General features: G+C 41.4%; 1 protein-coding gene across 4 annotated transcripts in view; it reads left to right on the top strand.

Annotated features, from left to right (window-relative positions):
- ITPR1 (inositol 1,4,5-trisphosphate receptor type 1) overlaps positions 1-18,127 on the top strand; it is a 291,524-nt gene that overhangs the window by 262,489 nt on the left and 10,908 nt on the right. For all 4 annotated transcript variants that reach the window (XM_063121590.1, XM_063121591.1, XM_063121589.1 and 1 more), the window contains one exon: positions 187-347. In XM_063121590.1, the coding sequence (XP_062977660.1) occupies positions 187-347 (161 nt within the window). The remainder of the gene's footprint in view (positions 1-186; positions 348-18,127) is intronic.

Raw genomic sequence — 18,127 nt, 5'->3', positions numbered from 1 at the left:
ACCAAATGGAACAGGTGCCCTATACTAGTGCAATCAATCCCCAAAATAAAGGTGGGGGAAAGCCTTTTAAGTAATTTCTGAATAGCTGACATCTTCAATGTGTTCTCCACATGGTGAAGTTGAAGGTGATGCTCTTTCCACTTTAAAAGCCTAAACATGATGCTTGGGCTGTGTTTTCCCATTTAGGTCTGGAAAGAGACAAGTTTGATAACAAGACAGTCACTTTTGAAGAGCATATTAAAGAGGAACATAATATGTGGCACTACTTATTCTTCATTGTCTTAGTCAAAGTAAAGGACTCCACAGAATATACAGGACCTGAAAGCTATGTGGCAGAAATGATAAAAGTGAGTACTCTCCCTGAAACATGGTGCTTCCAGACTTCTTTGCTTTTGATTAACTATATGCAAACCCAATTAGTATATTATGTAAGTTTTAGGTTAATTGGAGGTGGGGGACAGAAAACAGTCTCAATAAATTAAACAAGCCTAGTATGGTTCCATTTTATTGGTTAAACCTGCAGAAAGCATTAAACATGTTAAATGGATGAATATATCTATATCAGTTCCTTATCCAGATGTCTTTAAAAACTTTGGTACTTTTCTTTATCCATATATGAAAAATAAATGAAATGAAATATACCAATCCTAGCCCCCTATCCAATGGATCTAGTATGAAATTCTGCCAGTATTTAATGGATGTCCACTGGAGATATGGTCTTCCAGTGCTGGAAAGGGAGAAAGCGCAGCCTATAATGACTTAAAAAGCAAGGAGAAGGATAGCTTCTTCTTTTAGTTTCTTTTTTCTCTTATAGGGTACATTGGATGAAGAGTGTTGTACATCTGAAGGACTAATAATTTGTTTTCTTAATTTAAAAAAAATCAGGAGATGGCTTGTGCATGGCAAAGGCAAAGACAGTTTTTACTTATGATCAACAATTTTATGGACACTATCCAGTCAGTGTCTGAGTCACGTTTACAACCCCATTGCAGTTTTTGCTGATAGAGGGGAGAATAACCCAAACTCTCATTTTGCCAGAGACAATTCATTGTGGCCTGAGCACTGAGGAAAACAGGATAAGCTCACAGCAGCAGTACTGCCTTGAGGGAAGATATATGGATCTTCCGCAATAAATGAGCAACAGCTAGTTGGATTGTTAGACTGACGGTATAGAAAGGCTTCCAAATGGCAAAAATAATTCTCTTGGCTTTCTCAGCAGGTTTAATCCCATAATGCTTTTGTTGTCATAATTGACTCTCTTCCCCCTGCCCCCAACATTGATAAAAGGGGGGGGACTTTCCCACCACCATGTGCCACTTCACACTATGTTTTCTAATAAAATTGAAGGACTGATCGACCTGTAATGTTAAGCATCCATAAAATGGATAAGTTATCAAGGTTCTCGTGGTAACAACACTGGGATCTTTAGTGGTACCACCATGCTATCAAAAATACCTAATACAATTTCATTTCTTTACATTAAAATGTAGTCATTGTCAAATAAATCTCAGTTGAATTATAATTTATTTATTTGATTTATATACCTCTGACAATATTTAAAAGTATCTCTAAGTGGTAAGTGGTTTACAAGAAAATTTAATATGCTACGAATTGCTAAAACATTTGCATAAAACATAAATAAAAAAATTGAAACCAATGCAACAAAATAAGAGTAATAAAGTGCAGGAGGGAGGGATTCATTTAAGGTAAATTGCTGATTTTATATTAAATTGTTTGGTTAGAAGATTATTCAGTGAAATCCAAATGTTTGTTACTGTGATCAGGAATTGGTGCTACCAGCATCTTTATATTGGTGGTTATTAAACATCTAAAATATTTGCCGGAGATCCAAATGAACTGAGATAAATAACAACACTTTTGTATTTGAGACTAGTCTCCTAGCAGAACGGATATCATTCTGCTTTGAAAACAAATAAAATGTAATGAGTTAAACGAGCTTTCTCCTCAGTTCATTAGAGCTCTCTGGTGGAACGATTTAGACCATGTCACATTTATTATGTCAACTTATGGGTTTGTTTTTTTAAAAGAATCTTTTGTATATTCCTTTAGAAACAACAGGAAACCCCCCCCACACTTTTTTGTTTGTTTGTTTTTGCCAAACTGTAAGTTGTTAAAGTCCTAAAACAATTTACTCTTTTCAAAGTCCAGTTTGCTGATTAGCTCATTGACTGGTCACGAGAATGCATTGCATTACTTTCTGAAGCCTTCTTCATAGACTTCCTCTGAGGCACGTCCAGCTGAATACTGATCTCCACTTTCTGTAAAAGACCTGGAATTTCCCTTTTAAGGTGCAGCATATGTTAACTTAGGGCTTGTCTATACTGCTTGTTTACCCTGACCTAAATGCACATGTTCACATTTTAGGCGACATGACGCAGCCGGCCATTCGCTGCAGCACCTGGTTTTTATCCTGATAATGTGCATCTTCGCATTCATGATTTACTGTGACTTTTAGATCATATCCGAGTTTGCACTGCATTATGGATGTGTGTCATTGGGGGAGTTAAATTGAATTTTGACATGTGGGCGGAGCTTTGAGGGTAGGACAACGTGATTGGCTGATTTCCCACCAATCGGTTCTCTCGTTCGTTCGTGCCGATTTTAGTTTGAAGTCTCTCTGCAGAGCTCTGCAGAGAAAGCTTCTTAGAACAAATTTCTTTATGTATATTTATTGCATTTCTGTACCACCCAATATGCAAAGCTCTCTGGTCAGTTCACAAAAACCGGGGGGAAATGGGCAGCCAGACGAAGGAGACGTTTTCTGCTCCCTCATTCCTTTCCTTCTGTAGCCTTGTTCCTTTTCCTCTGCTGCCTCGTTCCTTCCCCCCTGCTCCTGTTTTGTCTGACCCCGGCTATATATGAATCTGCGGAGCTCCGCATATAAAATTTATAGCTTCACTCCTCTCTCCTTCATAGCTTCGTATATGGGATATTGCAATAATGCACATGTGCAAATTTCTAACTCACTATAAAAATAAATAAATTCAGGAAATAAATTGGTGTTGCTGCTGCAGTGTGACGCTCTTTACCTACATTCAAATCAATGAAAAATTGGGTTTATATTTAATGAGGAGCAATCCCGTTGTTGTATAGATAGGGGCCTGTTTGGAATATAAATCCCATTGAGATTTCTTATTAAGCAACTCATATTATTTTGGGGTCATTGAAGTTTGTGTCCTAGTTTTTGAGTGCTTCCTAAGTAATGAGAGCTTAAAGAAATCTTGTGAGTAGTCATCTGATGGAGGATTAGTGGTGTAGTAAAGCGTGTCGCTACTCTTCCGTCTAGGCAGCCTATATTATATGCTTCCTAGGCGTGATAAAATGACTAGTGCTTTAGGAAATGTACTGTTCTTTTAGGATTTAATTCTGTATTTCAGAAGGAATGTTGCTCAGAAGCAATAGCATTTTCCTGTCAAAATACTTGGATTAAACATTTTGCACTTCTATATGATGCCGTATGTCTGACACAACCAGAAATTCCAAGCAAAATCTTCATAAGCAGGAACACTGCAGGCTGAAGTTTGAAAGGACTATACACTGAATGAAGTACTATGTATTAGCGTTTAGGAAGTCCTGTAAGCCACTCTGAGGGTCAAACTACAGCAGGAGCTCAGTCATTTCAATTACAAGTATAGAAAGTCTGGATTGGAGGTTTGTGCACTTCCCTCTCTCCCTGTGGGCTGCTTTTTCTTATCCAAATTTCTCCTCCCAAACTGCTTTTCACTCTGCACCTGTTTCGGTTAGAAAAGGAAAACTTTAGAGAAAATATTCATATACATGGACTCCAGGTTTTCATATTGGAACTGAAATATAATGAAATAAATGATCCAAGCCATGAGTGAACGTGGGCTCTTCATGCATTTACCTTTGGAAAGAGTGTCTTGCAAAATTCTAGCTCAAAGCCTGCAGACAATAGAGCTGTTCACAGAACCCACTAATCCACACTCAGTGGTTGAGTGAAGGTTGTTGAATCATGGGTTATTTGTCGAACCGTGGATTAGTGCATTGTCTGAACCCAAGATATTTTCCACAGGGTGGCTTGTTAGCCGTACAGTTTCGCTTAACTTCCCTTAACAACCCAGTAACAAACCATGGGTTATCAAGGTGGCTTGTTAAAAAAAAAAAAAAAAAGCGCTACACTGCAAGGTTAACAAGTCACCTTGTGGAAAGTGTCCTGGGTTCTGACAACAAGCTAAGCCTCAGGACTGCTGCAATGCATGCCAGCTGCCATTTTGAATATGCAAACCCCAGCTGGCCATTGCCATGGCTTGTGTCATGTGAACACTGGTGGCTGGGGTTTTGTGAGGATTAAACAATCATTTTATAACCCATGGTCTGCTCTAGGTGCATTTTTAGGCTTGCTGTGGGAGGTGTACTGTTGTTCATTTATTTAGAAGAAAACAGATCAGACGTGAAATTTAGTAGTGGAGAAGGGAGTGAAAGCATTTTTTTAAAAAAAGATTCATTAAATGGTGGGGCATTGATGTGGGAGGAAGAGTGGTTTCTGCAAGTATGTGTTAAGGGCATTCAAGCACTTTTGTGCTTTATTGCTGCAGTGGGGAAGAACTTCATATCTCTCGAGAATTTTAGAAAAGCAATTAATTAAACCACTTCTTTTAAAGACCACAAAGTGGAGCGTTCATGTGGGCTGGGTGAGAAGTAGTTGTTATTCCTCACTTTGATGTTGCAGGTACTCTCTGTGACACTTGCATAGGCACATTCCATTAAGCATATGCAATAGCAATTGAGGCATTAAAATTTAATTCCGCAATTGCTGTTGCATATGCTTAATGATTAAATTGTGTTGGAGGGGGGTGGGGTGGAACCTTGTATTTTCCTAGAAGCTAAATATTGCAATTTGAGTACTTTCAGAAAATGCGACACCCAACTAATAAAAGTTCCGGGAAGATATCTGGATCTTAATCAAGAAACAAGTAACAAGTGAGAATGTAAATGCTACTTGCTGGATCAGAGCAAGAATACGTCTAGTATAGGTTGAGAAACAGGATATGAAAGCTATCCTTTGTTGCATGTCCCTGTCCTCGAGTATTCAGTTTTACTGCCCCCAAACATGGAGGTCCTATTTTAGTTACTATCCACTTCATGAATTTGTCTAATACTGTTTTAAAGCCATATAACTGGTGGCCATCACCATACCTTCTAATAATGAGCCCATTGTACAGTTATGCCTTGGGTGACATGCTTGTCTGGGTCCTACATGAAAACATGTGCAAAGGTCCTTAGCTTGGCCATTGTGTGAAGTTGTATAGTAGCCCAGCATGATCTACTTGGACCTAGCAGCTTTCCTGCATGGAGGAGCGAAAAGTTTTTGTGTGTGATGATAACATACAACACTTTTTTCTCTTTTGAAGAAAGAACTACAAGGAATTTCCTGTTGCAATGAAGTTGAAGGGCTTTGCCTTCTAATATTTATTCAGCCAACTTAAGGCTGGTTAGTCAAGAATGCAAATGATGAGATTTGTGGTTTAAACCACTCAAATATCATCCAGAAACAAGCTTCTTATCCATGCTACTGTTGGTGATATTTAAGAAAGAGAAAGAAAAGGCTAGTGTTCTCTTCTTACTTATTTCCTATAAGATATTAAATTGCAATCTTGTAATTTTACTAATGCAACAACCTTATTTAATAAATACAGTAACACTACACTTTCTTACTGTTATGTATTCTTGTAGAAAAGACTACTTAATTTCATTCTCTCTCTTTCCTAATAACAAAAGGCTATTAAGGAGGGCTGGACTGGAGCTTGGGTGTGACAACCCTCCTCCATGTCCCACCAGCACAAGACATATGCTGTGGTGTGACATCTGAGAGGGCTTTCTCTGTTGTGGTACCCTCACTGTGGAATGCCCTCCCCTTGGAGGCCCGACTGGCATCAACGCTGACTTTATTCCAGTGCCAAGTAAAGACATGGCTTTTTAACAAAGCCTTTGATGGCTGAATTCACCAAGTTAGCACATTGTTTTAACTGTTTTACTTGGTTTTACTGCTTTTAAATTCTGTACTGGTTTTAGCTTGATTAATGGTTTAATTTGTTTTTAGCTGTGTATATTGTTTTTATTTATTTATTTATTTATTTATTACATTTTTATACCGCCCAATAGCCGAAGCTCTCTGGGCGGTTCACAAAAACTATATTGTTGTATAGTTTTATCTGTATGCCGCCCTAAGATCCTAGTGATATAGGGTGGGATACAAATGTTTAAGTAAATAAATAAATAAATTTGCAGTTTTACCATATTATTGGTAGTGGTAATTGAGGACAATGAGTATTTATGATGGTGGTGGTTGAGTTTGTGTGTTTTGTAGTCTATCAGTGAAAATCTGGTGCAGTATCTTGCGCATGAGATTTAACATTGCCTATAGGAAGCCCTGAAACAAACGGAAATGCTCCCTTATATTTTCGGTTGCTCCCAGAAAGGTTAAATCTGTTGTGCAAGTGGTGGGTCATGCTTGCAGAACGGAATCAGCAGAGGTGCAGGGCCCCATTGGATACAGCCCTGAGCTTTTAAAATGCTGGTAACTATCTTATTCATTTCCCAAACCTAGTGTTTTGAATCTCCGGAATAAAATAGTATTGTTCAAAACTGGACTTTTCTGTGTCTATGCATCACTGCTGCTTACTGAAAGTATTTTACTCAGATTTCTTAGCTTTCACAGAAGGATGATTATGGCTGCCATTCCATATCCACTTACCTATAGAGTCTGTTCTACAAAACAGGCTGATCATGGGAATCACATAAAAAATGAACTAAACAGGCTCTGTGGTACAATTTTCCTTAGGATGCAGGCACAAGAAAAGTCTGGAGTTGAACTCTGCTAGCCAAGTATCTGTGACAAAGCATGGCATGAGAGTAACATAAGTAGTGTGTGTTTCATTTTTGTCTGTGCTTCTATACCTAAGACTCAATAAAGAGTAAAGTACAGAGATAAAGTAGTGGAGATGTCTATACAAGAGGCAAATAGTGACCAAAGATGGAATCATATAGCCATTTATGCCATACTAGCTGAACCCGGTGTAACATACGCCATTGTATCATATCTTAAAGTTTATTAATTAAATATCATCGTGGGGGCGCAGGCTGCTTGGAGGCCGCCAATACAGCGCCGTCTGGCAGACCTGGGGAGCAGGGAGGTCAGGGGGAGGAGCAGGTGTCCCCCTTTCCCCGGGGTTCCTGTCAGCCTTGGGCCGCCCGCCCAGCTCGCATGAGATTAAGCCGGGGCTTCAGCTCGCAGCAGGTGAGTGGCCTCCTACCCAGCCACCAAGGGCCCCGGCCGTGCCATGCTCATGCTCCAGACCGTGGTGCTGTCCCCTTCGTGGGGGGGGGAGCAAAGAGGCAGAAATGGGGGGTAGGATTACCTTGGAAAGCCCGAAGGAGTCGGGCGAGGGGCTTAGCAACCTGTATCAGCTGACTTTACATGTTACTGTTGCTTAGCAACCTGTATCAGCTGAAGCCTTTTTGGAAACATACCTAAGTGTTTTTTATATACCTTCTATATATATATTACTGCAATTGATAGGACCCAGAGTGTTTTGGATGGTATATTTATGGATAAAGCTTTCAAGTTGTATTGTGGTCACTTTCTCTATCACACTTCGGGTTCTGGTCAAACCAGTTGTGCAGATTTTTGGCGTGTTTCAACCTGAATCTGGGAAAATGTATTCTCCTGTGGCTCCCAAAGGGCATTCCAGACCTTCAAGATAGTCTCTCACCCTGGACAGCAGTCAGGGTCCATTCAAGGTGATCATCTCCAGACACCATGCAGGAGCTCCTGCCCTCCCAGACTAGTCTAGACTAGTGGTAGCGCAATAAGGTTCTGAGTGAGCTCCATGGGGTTTACTCTGTGTATGCATGTGTTTTTACGTTAGCAATGAGAAGATGTTTTGTTTAACTCCCAACTTCATTCACCCACCCAATATGTCCTAGGTAGGGTCCATGAGGGACAGCCAGAAAAGGCTAGCTGTGGTGACTCGGTACCTGAATGCTAGCTTCCCCCAACTTAGAGTTGGGTCTGTCACTAACCATGCATGGCTTTCTTACCATAGAGGGACCGTCATGAAGAAAAAGTCCCACCATCTCTGTGACCTACCTAGGACATGTTGGGTGGGTGAATGAAGAAGAAGTGTTGGAGGTAGCAACGAGGCTAGGTGTTATATTTTACATAAGAACTTAAGAAGAACCATGCTGGATCAGACCAAGGGTCCATCTAGTTCAGCACTCTGTTCACACAGTGGCCAACCTGCTGTTGACCAGGGACCTAGAAGCAGGACATGGTGCGACAGCACCCTCCCACCCATGTTCCCCAGCAACTGGTGTATATAGCCTTACTGACTGATTCTGGACTTATTGCCTCTGATACTGGATTTTGTGCCTTGCAACAGAGTGGTGATCAAGAGGGTCTAGGGGGCCCTTTGCACAGCTTGCAATGAGTGAGGGAAATAATCATGCAATAGATTTATGGGGTGGCAACCCAATGAGCGAGTGAGAGGCGGCAGAACTGGTCCCAGAATAGTGGCTGGCAATCTCCTTCCTCAATCTCTTCCTCCTTCATAATACATCTTCTGCTGAATCCACTCCCCCTACCCTAGAGCAAGAAAGTGGGGACAGATGGCTGAGGGAGGTGGGGGGAAGAAAGAGACGGGTATGATGGTAAGGACTTCTCAAGGAATTAAAGTTTCCTTTTAGTAAATCACTCTTCAGCTAACTCAAGGAGAGCACTTCAAGGTCAACCCCTGGCAAATCTGGAGTTGTGGAATCTGATATGAGGGAGGATGGGGAATTGTCAGAATGTCTGCCTTTTTTCTTTTCTTTTCTTTTAATATGTTTTTGCATTGGCTAAGGCTACACATCCTCTGCAACTTACTGTTAGCACACCAGTCCCTGTGGCTAGCTCAACTGTGGTCTGTTTTACTCTTTTCTTAGTGCCAAAAAACAATTGAGACTTCAGAGCCATTCTCAAAGTAGCTTAATAAGTTTCTTCTTTGGAGCCCCTCAGGACTATTGTGACAGCAATCTCAAGATACGAGTTGCTGATGTCAGTGGATCTGCTACTGCCAGACACATACCTCCACATACCCATCAGACCTGCCCAGAGGAAATTCTTGCAGTTTATGATGCCTTTCCAGTACTGCAGTTTTGAAAGCCAGCTAAGAAATGCATGAAATAAATAAAGTACAGAGTCTCACTGCTCGGATTTATATCAGCACTCTTCACCAAAGTGCTTGTGGCATTGGTGGCACACCCAAGGCTGCATTGTCCCTGCCCCCCGCCCCCAATTGATCATTAGATCTCTGTCCAGGGAGCAGAGGATGTGCAGACCAAACTTGATTGCCTGAAGAACCATGGTCTTGTAATGGACATGGAGAACATCTTGCTAATTTTTTTGCAGTCACCGGAGCATATAGAAGTTATTCTGGACTTAGGCTGGTTCAAAGTGCATCTCACCAAAGAGCAGGAGCACATATTGTTACAGATAGTTCAGGGGATCAAGAATGCATGGAAAGTGGCATTCTTAGCCCTAGTGTGCTTAATGGGTCTGAAGGTATCCTGCCAGGATTTAGTAAACTAGATTTGTCACCACAACAGAGATCTACTGAAAGCCTTGTTCTTGTTCCAAGATCAGTTAGCCGCATATGTGGTTGCTAATTCCTCAAGGTCTGCCAGCATCTTGAGTTGGCTGATGGACCCAAGGAGACTTTTCACAGGGGTGAGCCTCGTGTCTCTGACCAGTCTTGTGATTATAACATGTGCCAGTCTGTCTGGCTGAAAAACTCACTGGTAGTCATGCTGGAATAGGGTGTATGCGAGTCAAGTGGCCCAGCTGAGCATTAATCTCCTAGAGCAACCTGCCATTGAGTGGCCCTTCTGGTGTTCAAGGACCACATGACCAACAGTCATGTAAAAGCAGAAAATGTGTCAGTGAAAGCCTATATTAAGAAGCATGGGGGCACAAAGCCAGGAAGACACCTTAAGGAGTCTGTTGAATTGTTGATGTGGGTCAGGAGACTCCTGCAGTCAGCAGTACATCTGGTGAGGGCCTTCAGCACAGTAGCAGACCGGCTGAGCAGGAGGTCAGGCAAGACTTGGAATGAAGACTCTGTCAGCAGGTCTTCCAAGAGCTGACAATACAATTTGGGATGTCAGTGATGGACCTTTTTGCCTTGCTGGACAGCACATGGCCAAACAGGTTCACAACAAGGCACCCCAAAGACAGATGCAGTGATCGCCAGCAGCCAGCTGGCCTAGTGTGTGCCTTTCACCCCTCTGCCACTGTTTACTCAAGTGCTCCAGAGGATCCAGGAAGTGGTTAGGTGTTCCTCACTGGTCCAGCCATCCATGATTTCCAAACCAGATCATGCAATTTGTCCCAGAGAGTTGGAGACTGCTATGGCACAAGGTTGTCACAGGGCCCCATTTTTCATCTTCAGCCAGAGTTCTTCTGATTGAAAGCTTGGAAGCTGAGAGGCAATAGCTAGCTTAGCAACTAGGTTATTCAGAGGACGTTTTAAAGACTCCAGATATCAGTTTATGGCATTAGGTGCATGTATGAGTCAAGCCGTGTTGACATCACTCCCTTTTAAAAAGTTGGGGTAAATCTCTGACTTTTTCGTATCGCAGCATTGCGGAGAAGCCCCATGGTGGCTGTGCTGGTGTTGTCTAACCAACCACTGGGCTTTCCCCATGTATAGACAGACCCTAGGTTTAAATACTTACAGGACCTCGTTACATCCCTAGTTTGGCTTCCTATAAGGCTTGGGATAGAGGAGTTACTTTGTGCTCTTTTAGTGTAATCTGGCAAAGGGCACCCCTTCCCCCTAGAGGGAATCATCTTTATTGAACTCTGCCTGCTGTCCAGAGGGTCTGTCTTAGAGGTCTGGAACACAATAGAGAGGAATTCACAGTAAGAAAGATCCCATTCCAAATGGTGAATGCCACAGATGTGAGTATGAGTAGTGCCAGTGACATCTCAAATAATGCACCACCATTCCTGTTTTAAGGAGGGGGTAAGGTGAAACATACATGTATAGGAAGAATGAAATGACCCAGACTCTGTTTACTGAACAGCACATGTTCCTCCCTGCAAGCCCTAGAGCTTGACATCACTTGGGTTTTAAAAGGAGAAGACAGGCTTTGCTCTCAACCCCTCACTCTAAACAAGGCTCTCCTCCTTAATCACATTTTCTAACAGCTAGCGTAGCAACAGGGATGATATCCTGAAAATGTTATTTCTGTATGCAGCCTCACTGAAAAAAATAAAATGTAGCACCACTGTGTATGTATCCCCTGGGATTCTGTTCAAGTTGTGGAGAAGGAGTGGGTTTTTGGAAGACTTGCAAGTACGTAGGAGTTACTTCTGGTCCATGAATTGTCTTAAAGTTAGAGGTGTCGATTTTGTACTATGGATATGTTCTGAAAAAATTAGAAAAGCATAACAGGTACTTCTCAGTCTGTAGGGCTGCTTCCAGACACTTCTGTTGTGAAATTGCACTGCCTCATTCATATAATTTTATAGGGGTCTAGAAAATTATGTCTTCTATCACTTCCATCTTTTTTCTTACCACATAAATATGTTAAAAAGGGAAAGATGGAACAGCTTCACAGTGTCTTTAGACTGGTAGCGCTAGCAGCTGTCTATCTGGAAGCACCCTAAATTATCCGAAGGAGTTTAAAATATGTAGAGCAGCCTTCCTCAACGGGACACCTTCCATATTTTTGGATTACAACTCCAGTTGTCCCTGACTGTTGGCCTAAAAGGACTTGAAGTCTGAAATATCTGGAGAACACCACATTGGGAAAAGCTGGTGTAGAGCTTGAACAGAGGATCTTTTCAATGAGTCAGAGTTTCTTCAGAATCACAGAAATGTAGATGTCAAAGGAAGCACAAGTATTTTCTCTTCATTGTATTTCTGCAAATAACTGACTTTCTTCCTCTGCAGTGGCATTTGAAGCCTTTTAATGTAGGTTTGCAAAGCTGACCGCAGGAGGAAATGAGGCACTTTTACTTTCTGTTATGCTCCCATCTCTAAAGGCCCCCATGTCATTCAAAGATGGAACCGTTCGGTCAGTTTTCCATGTGTTTTCAAGAATGTTTAAACACCTTTATCACACGAGTCTGCCAAATGATGAGAGAAGTTGAAATGCTGGATCTGCAGGGCTCTAGGGAAGCAGAGTCCTAGTGCGGTTGTTTCACTTGCCATTTGGCAGACTCATGTGGGGAAAACGCTGAAACAGTCTCACGGCCACATGGAGTTCTGCCCACATGGCTATGGTTTTTAATAGTAACCACACATTAAAGCAGAATTGGCCCTGAAGCAGAATGCCAAGAGGAGGTGGCTCACTGCCTCTTAAGGTACACTACTGGGTCTTTTCTCTTCATTTGCAGTAGGCAAGCCTACTCTTGCTGCCTTGGCCTCTCCATTTTTTTTTTTAATTTGAGAAAAGGCTGGGTTTTTTTATTATTTATTTATTTATTTGATTTCTATACCGCCCAATAGTGAAACTCTCTGGGTGGTTCACAAAACATGGGTTATTGCATTGTCTGAACGCAACACATTTTCCGTGTGGTGGGTTAATGTCTTGTCTGAATGCAGTTTCCATTCAGGCAACAGGTGAGTGACTAAAATTACAGTAGAATCCAGTTTAACTGGTCTTGTGCCTCTATCCAAAGTGTATTCCGAAATGCCAGGAGAACTAGTTTGCATAATTGTATTGTTAAATAACTGCAGAAGCAAGGGAAAGCTATGCTCTGTAGTTAATAGTAGGCCACGGCTGCTGGATGCAGGGTGTTATTAGGCCTGGGGCTTAAATGTGCCTAGATAATGTTAGAGTTGGAATAAGTGGCTTAAGAAATTGGGTGTGCCACCCAACAGTTGCTTCAGCGGGAGGAAATAAGTTCACCATGTTTGTATCTAGTATGTTCTGCCCCCTAGAGGTATAGGCAATACTGCATTTGCAATGTACGAAATGGAGTACTTCGTGTAGTGTCATTGCTTAGCTTACCAGAGATAAAGATGGAATTGTATACCAAATTTCATAGCTCGTATGATTAGGTATATAGGATGAATTCACTCATTTGACTTGGCTGGCCATGTTATTTCCCTCAAGCACTGCTTCTTGTCTGTCAGGTGAGAACATTAATTACCCACTCACGGTTTTCATGAGGATTAATGAAACAAGGAGTGTGAAGTCTTTGCTAGCTAAAACAGAAATATTAATAATCCCTACCTGTGGCTTACAATGGAAATACTATAGTAAGATACTGCTATGCTAGGTCGGAAGGAAGCATAATAGTGTTGGACTGGTTAACTCTGGGTCTGCCTTACCATGATGTTTTAGTGTAGATGGTAACTTAGCTTGATATACAGTATGGATAGATATTATGTTTAAGCACATAAGTTATTCTCATCCGATGTTTCTTCCTCCTCTTCCTGTGTACTGAACTTATTTTAATCCTTTACTCTTGCCAGCTGTTAAGCCAAAAAGCATGAGTATGATTCCTTTTCTTAATGTTGTTGGTGCAGGAGAAGATAGACATTCAATGGCCAAGATCCAAAGAGCCCTGTGTGTATGTGCAGAGCACTTCCATGTGCACATGAGAGAGAGACTGGATGATTTTCCCAATCAGTAGTACACTCTTGTGCCACTCTGAAGAGTCTGACATTCTGGGTGTCACTAGGCCTGAGGGAATGCCACTTTGGGGAGTCTTCTGATTTGGGGCTATATGTGTGTTTCTGGGAGCAGGGGGCAGGAGGCTGTAGTAGGAAGGATGGGGTAGAAAGCTCCCTGTGCATGTGCCACATACAACCCTATGGCTTCCAGACAATATCTGGATCCTAGTTCAGAAAGACAAAGTTAGAGAAACTACAGTTCATGGCAATATTGAAGTTTAACATTTGTATAGAATTGTCTAATCTTGTAACATGTTTGGATCTCAAAGTGCTATGCAAACAGTTTTGTGTTTGGGGGAAATTTGCATCTCAGCAATCAGTGATAAAGGATGGCAAAAGAAATAGTGGGTGATAACTTAAAACCAATAAATAGCATTAGAGCATTACATGCCTTAGATTAGGCACAAATTTGTTTTACTTTCATACACACACAGTCATACATTTTGCAGCTTTCTGAATGGGGGTATGAAGTATTCTGTGATGCGTAGGAGGGAAATACGTTATCACATTTGAGCCTTCAATCAAGCTGGATTTTTTGTTTGTTTATTCTGCCTGGACTGAACATGCTGGTAGAGCATAAGATTATAGGAACCTGCCACCAGTCGTTCAACCCAAGCAAATGCTGCCAGCACATCTGTGAAGAAATGAAAAATCGGAGATTATGACAGTAACCCTGGCAGATTTTGCCTGTGCTAACTAGCTGAGAGACATTCCCCTGAACTGTTTCCCATGGATGCGATCGCTCTAGGCAAACTGACTAAACAACAAATAGAAAAGGGGGCATAAGTGGGGCTGTGACTCGGGGTTGTAACAGAGAGTGATAAGCTAAGAAACCAAAGTTTTTGACTACTGTATGGTGCTGCTTTTTATTTTCAACAAAGTTGAGCTTCAGATTGTCAAAATGTCCTCTTCACAGAATAATAAAAAGAAAGCTAAATCTTAAATGCTATTTGAAATTCTCAAGAGTATTGATTTTGTTTTGAAACTGCTTCAGTTTTTGGTTTTTAAAACAGTTTAAAAACCTGCATCTTTTCCTAGTTCAAAATCTGTTGAGGCATATATATCAGCTAGGTTCTTGGCCCATTATATGCCACTGTCTTCTGTCAACCTATCCTTGACATTTATCTCAACAACAAAATGAGACTCTGCATTACTTGCTCTGTCTTTCTCCCCCTACAACCATTGTACAATAATTTTAGGGTAGGGTTCATTACCATGGGCAGGGTATAGAAGGTAGGTAGGTTTGTGTGTGTGTGTGTGTGTGTGTGTGTGTGTTAATAATCATTTTATGCAATCGTTGGCCAATTAATTTCAGCCCAGCTGCTCATGATATAATGTGTCCTGGTTTACTTACGTAATCCCTACAATGCCAAACAAGAACTAGGTTAGCGGAAGGGCCGACACTGTCATAGCATGAAAGACAAAAGGGAACCTCCTTTGGGCAATCCCTCAACAGCTCTTCATCACTGGTTATGTAAAAACTGGGCAATGTTTGCTTGTACTGAAAATTACTTCATCATGGGAAACAGCTGCTAGCTGTGAATTTCCTTGTAGCCACTGAACTATTTTGAAATGTTTTAAAATCTTCCAAGTATATATGCCTGCTTGGCCTCCAGGTGATTGTAGGGTGGGGGCTCTCTGCAGTTGCTTCATTTCCCCCTAATAGTGAAGGGATGCTACCTGGAAGATTTCAAGGTACCATCAATATAGCTGCCCTGTTGTATTACTTTGCCTCTTTCTGATAAGGAGATTGATAGGTGACAAGTTAGTTGTGGTTAAAGTGAGTTAATAATAGGATGAAAATGAATTCCTAACAGAAGCAGCAGCTGACAGGCCTTTCTTGAATGTGTTGAGTAGGAAGCCAAAGGAGAAAATCAGCAAACAGGTGTTTGCGCTCTCTCTCTCTCTCTCTCTCTCTCTCTCTCTCTCTCTCTCTCTCTCTCTCTCACACACACACACACACACACACACACACACACCATAAACAGACCGTTTTATTACAAAGAAAAGAATGAGTGCATAGAAGAAACTAAAACCTTCTTCAGTTGCCTTGTACACTTCGGATGGATTTCTTAGACGTGTCTGAGCAAGTAAAGTGTTAGAGGCATCCAAGTGTTTAGAATTCCCCCTTTGAACTCTTCCTGGGTTTTGGGAGTGTGTTTTTCTGAGCCATCTCAGTCTAGAATCTGTAAGGTATTTTAAGTTCACTTCTTTTTTGTTTGTTTGTTCCAGTCATGCTTCCCGCATTATGGGAGTGTCCTGTGAATGCAATTCTGAGAATAAAAATTGAAATGTAGGAAACACATCTCAGACCTGGCTATGATTCACGGGAGGCTTTTCTTTTAAAAGCGGTGTAAGAAGTAATTCTTGGATATCTTTCTCTTGGCCATCCCAACTGTCTATTTATAAAGGAATAAATGCCCAATTACTCATTTCTCTAAAGGAGTTCAGATATCTTTCTTCCAGGCATGGATATTGCATTTTCCCAACAATCCAACATTTATCATTGAGGAAAATGTAATTCTCCTCCTAGCATGTCCATTGAAGTTGTTACTACTGTGGAGGATATATTTATCTTGTGTAGAAATAATCATGGGGCCCCTATTAGATATGACCTTTGATGTTATCCATAGCCACAAACAGTGCGAATCCTGTACTCCATGCCTGTACCACTGTGTGAACTTTCTTTAGTTTTCCTTTTACTTATTTGGAGAACTTATCTAGCTCTTTTACTAGGAAATTTGGAGAACATGGACAAAGCTGCCCCCACCCCACAAGCCCCAATAATGTTAAAAAAAACTTCTGTTCTCCCTCTCTCCCCCCCTCTCTCTTTATAAAAAGTTATCTGAAGGAGGTGAATGTTTGCCCTCTCTAGCAGCCATGTGCTGTGTTGTTGTTTTTAAAGGAGGGACATGAAATAAAAGTGAGGCTTTTATTTAGGGTGACCATATGAAAAGGAGGACAGGGCTCCTGTATCTTTAACAGTTGTATTGAAAAGGAAATTTCAGCAGGTGTCATTTGTATATATGGGGAACCTGGGGGGAATTTCCTCTTCATCACCACAGTTAAAGCTGCAGGAGCCCTGCCCTCTTTTAAATCTGGTCACTCTAGTATAGCTCCTGCAGCTTTAACTGCTGTGATGAAGAGGGAATTTCATCAGGTTCTCCATATATACACGAATGACATCTGCTGAAATTTCCTTTTCAATTCAACTGTTAAAGATTCAGGAGCCCTGTCCTCCTTTTCATATGGTCACCCTATTTTAGTGAATCTCCCACATTGCTCCATCAGTTATAAACTAAGATATAAGAGTGTTCTGAATGGATGAAAGGCAGATGTCACATTGAAGATAAAATCCAAGGTTGGAAAGACCCCTAGAAAAATAAAGTTCAGTGAAAGCAGGGGTGAGTATTTCTCAGAATGAATTATAATTTCCACCACACAGTGCAGCTTCCTTCTTTCTTTTCTTTCTTTAAACAAAAATAAATAAATTACTAGTCATGGACACTTTAAAGCTCTGGCCATCACCGCCCCCATGTCTGAGCTTCTGACGATAGCTAGTTGAAAGGGACTTTTCCAACTTTACCTAGAAAAGAGCTAGCCAGAAACACAACACTTGTGGTTAGCCAGCTTCCGTCAGTGGCTTAATTCAGTTGGTCTGTTTAAAGAGAGGAAGTTGCTACTGTGACGGGAAGAGGGAGCTGACGGCACAACCAGGCTTGTAGGAGGGTCATAGCAGACACTACGTAAGAACATCGGTATTTGGGACACCAGGAAGAAAGGGGTGTGTCGATGGAGGCAGGGAAACAGACCCAAACTAAAGGCTCCAGATTATGGCTTGCTTTTAATACATGCAAAACAGGCTACAGCAACTTAATGTCTATTGCTTGCTGGATGAGACACCTAAAGGGCTCTGTTGAACTTTAACAGAAAACTCTGTTAAGCTTAGTCCCCTATCCAGCCTTCAATAGAATATGTTCACAGTGGGCATGTTTGGCTGGGGGAGGCAGCCTGTCGGAAACATCAATGTAACCTAACACGGATCATTGAAGAGCAAACCTGATGTTTTTTTCCAGTGTACCATCTTAATGAAATGCATGACTACCCTTATCCAGTTTATTTGGGGTTTCTTTCATTCTGAGCCAGACAAGCAAAACTAGGGTCGCCTTATATGAGACCAGTAATTTATGTGAAATACTGTTTTTGATTTTCTATGTGTCTTTCAGCAACAGAAATTGTATTCCCAAGAACTACAGCTCTCCCTCCCCACAATAAGGTAGAGGGATCCCATTTTCCTAGCTTTGGGTTCATAAAAACTGGACTTGTTTTAAATATACTTTTGAAAACCGAATAGCTCTCCCTCCAGTGCAGAGCTTTCCTGTGCTATGAGAGAGAGGAGGAGACAAGAAGCTTGGGCG

The sequence above is a fragment of the Elgaria multicarinata genome, chromosome 3, assembly GCF_023053635.1.
Source record: "Elgaria multicarinata webbii isolate HBS135686 ecotype San Diego chromosome 3, rElgMul1.1.pri, whole genome shotgun sequence".
Taxonomy (NCBI): Eukaryota; Metazoa; Chordata; class Lepidosauria; order Squamata; family Anguidae; genus Elgaria; species Elgaria multicarinata.
This window is presented reverse-complemented; position numbering and strand designations above follow the sequence as displayed.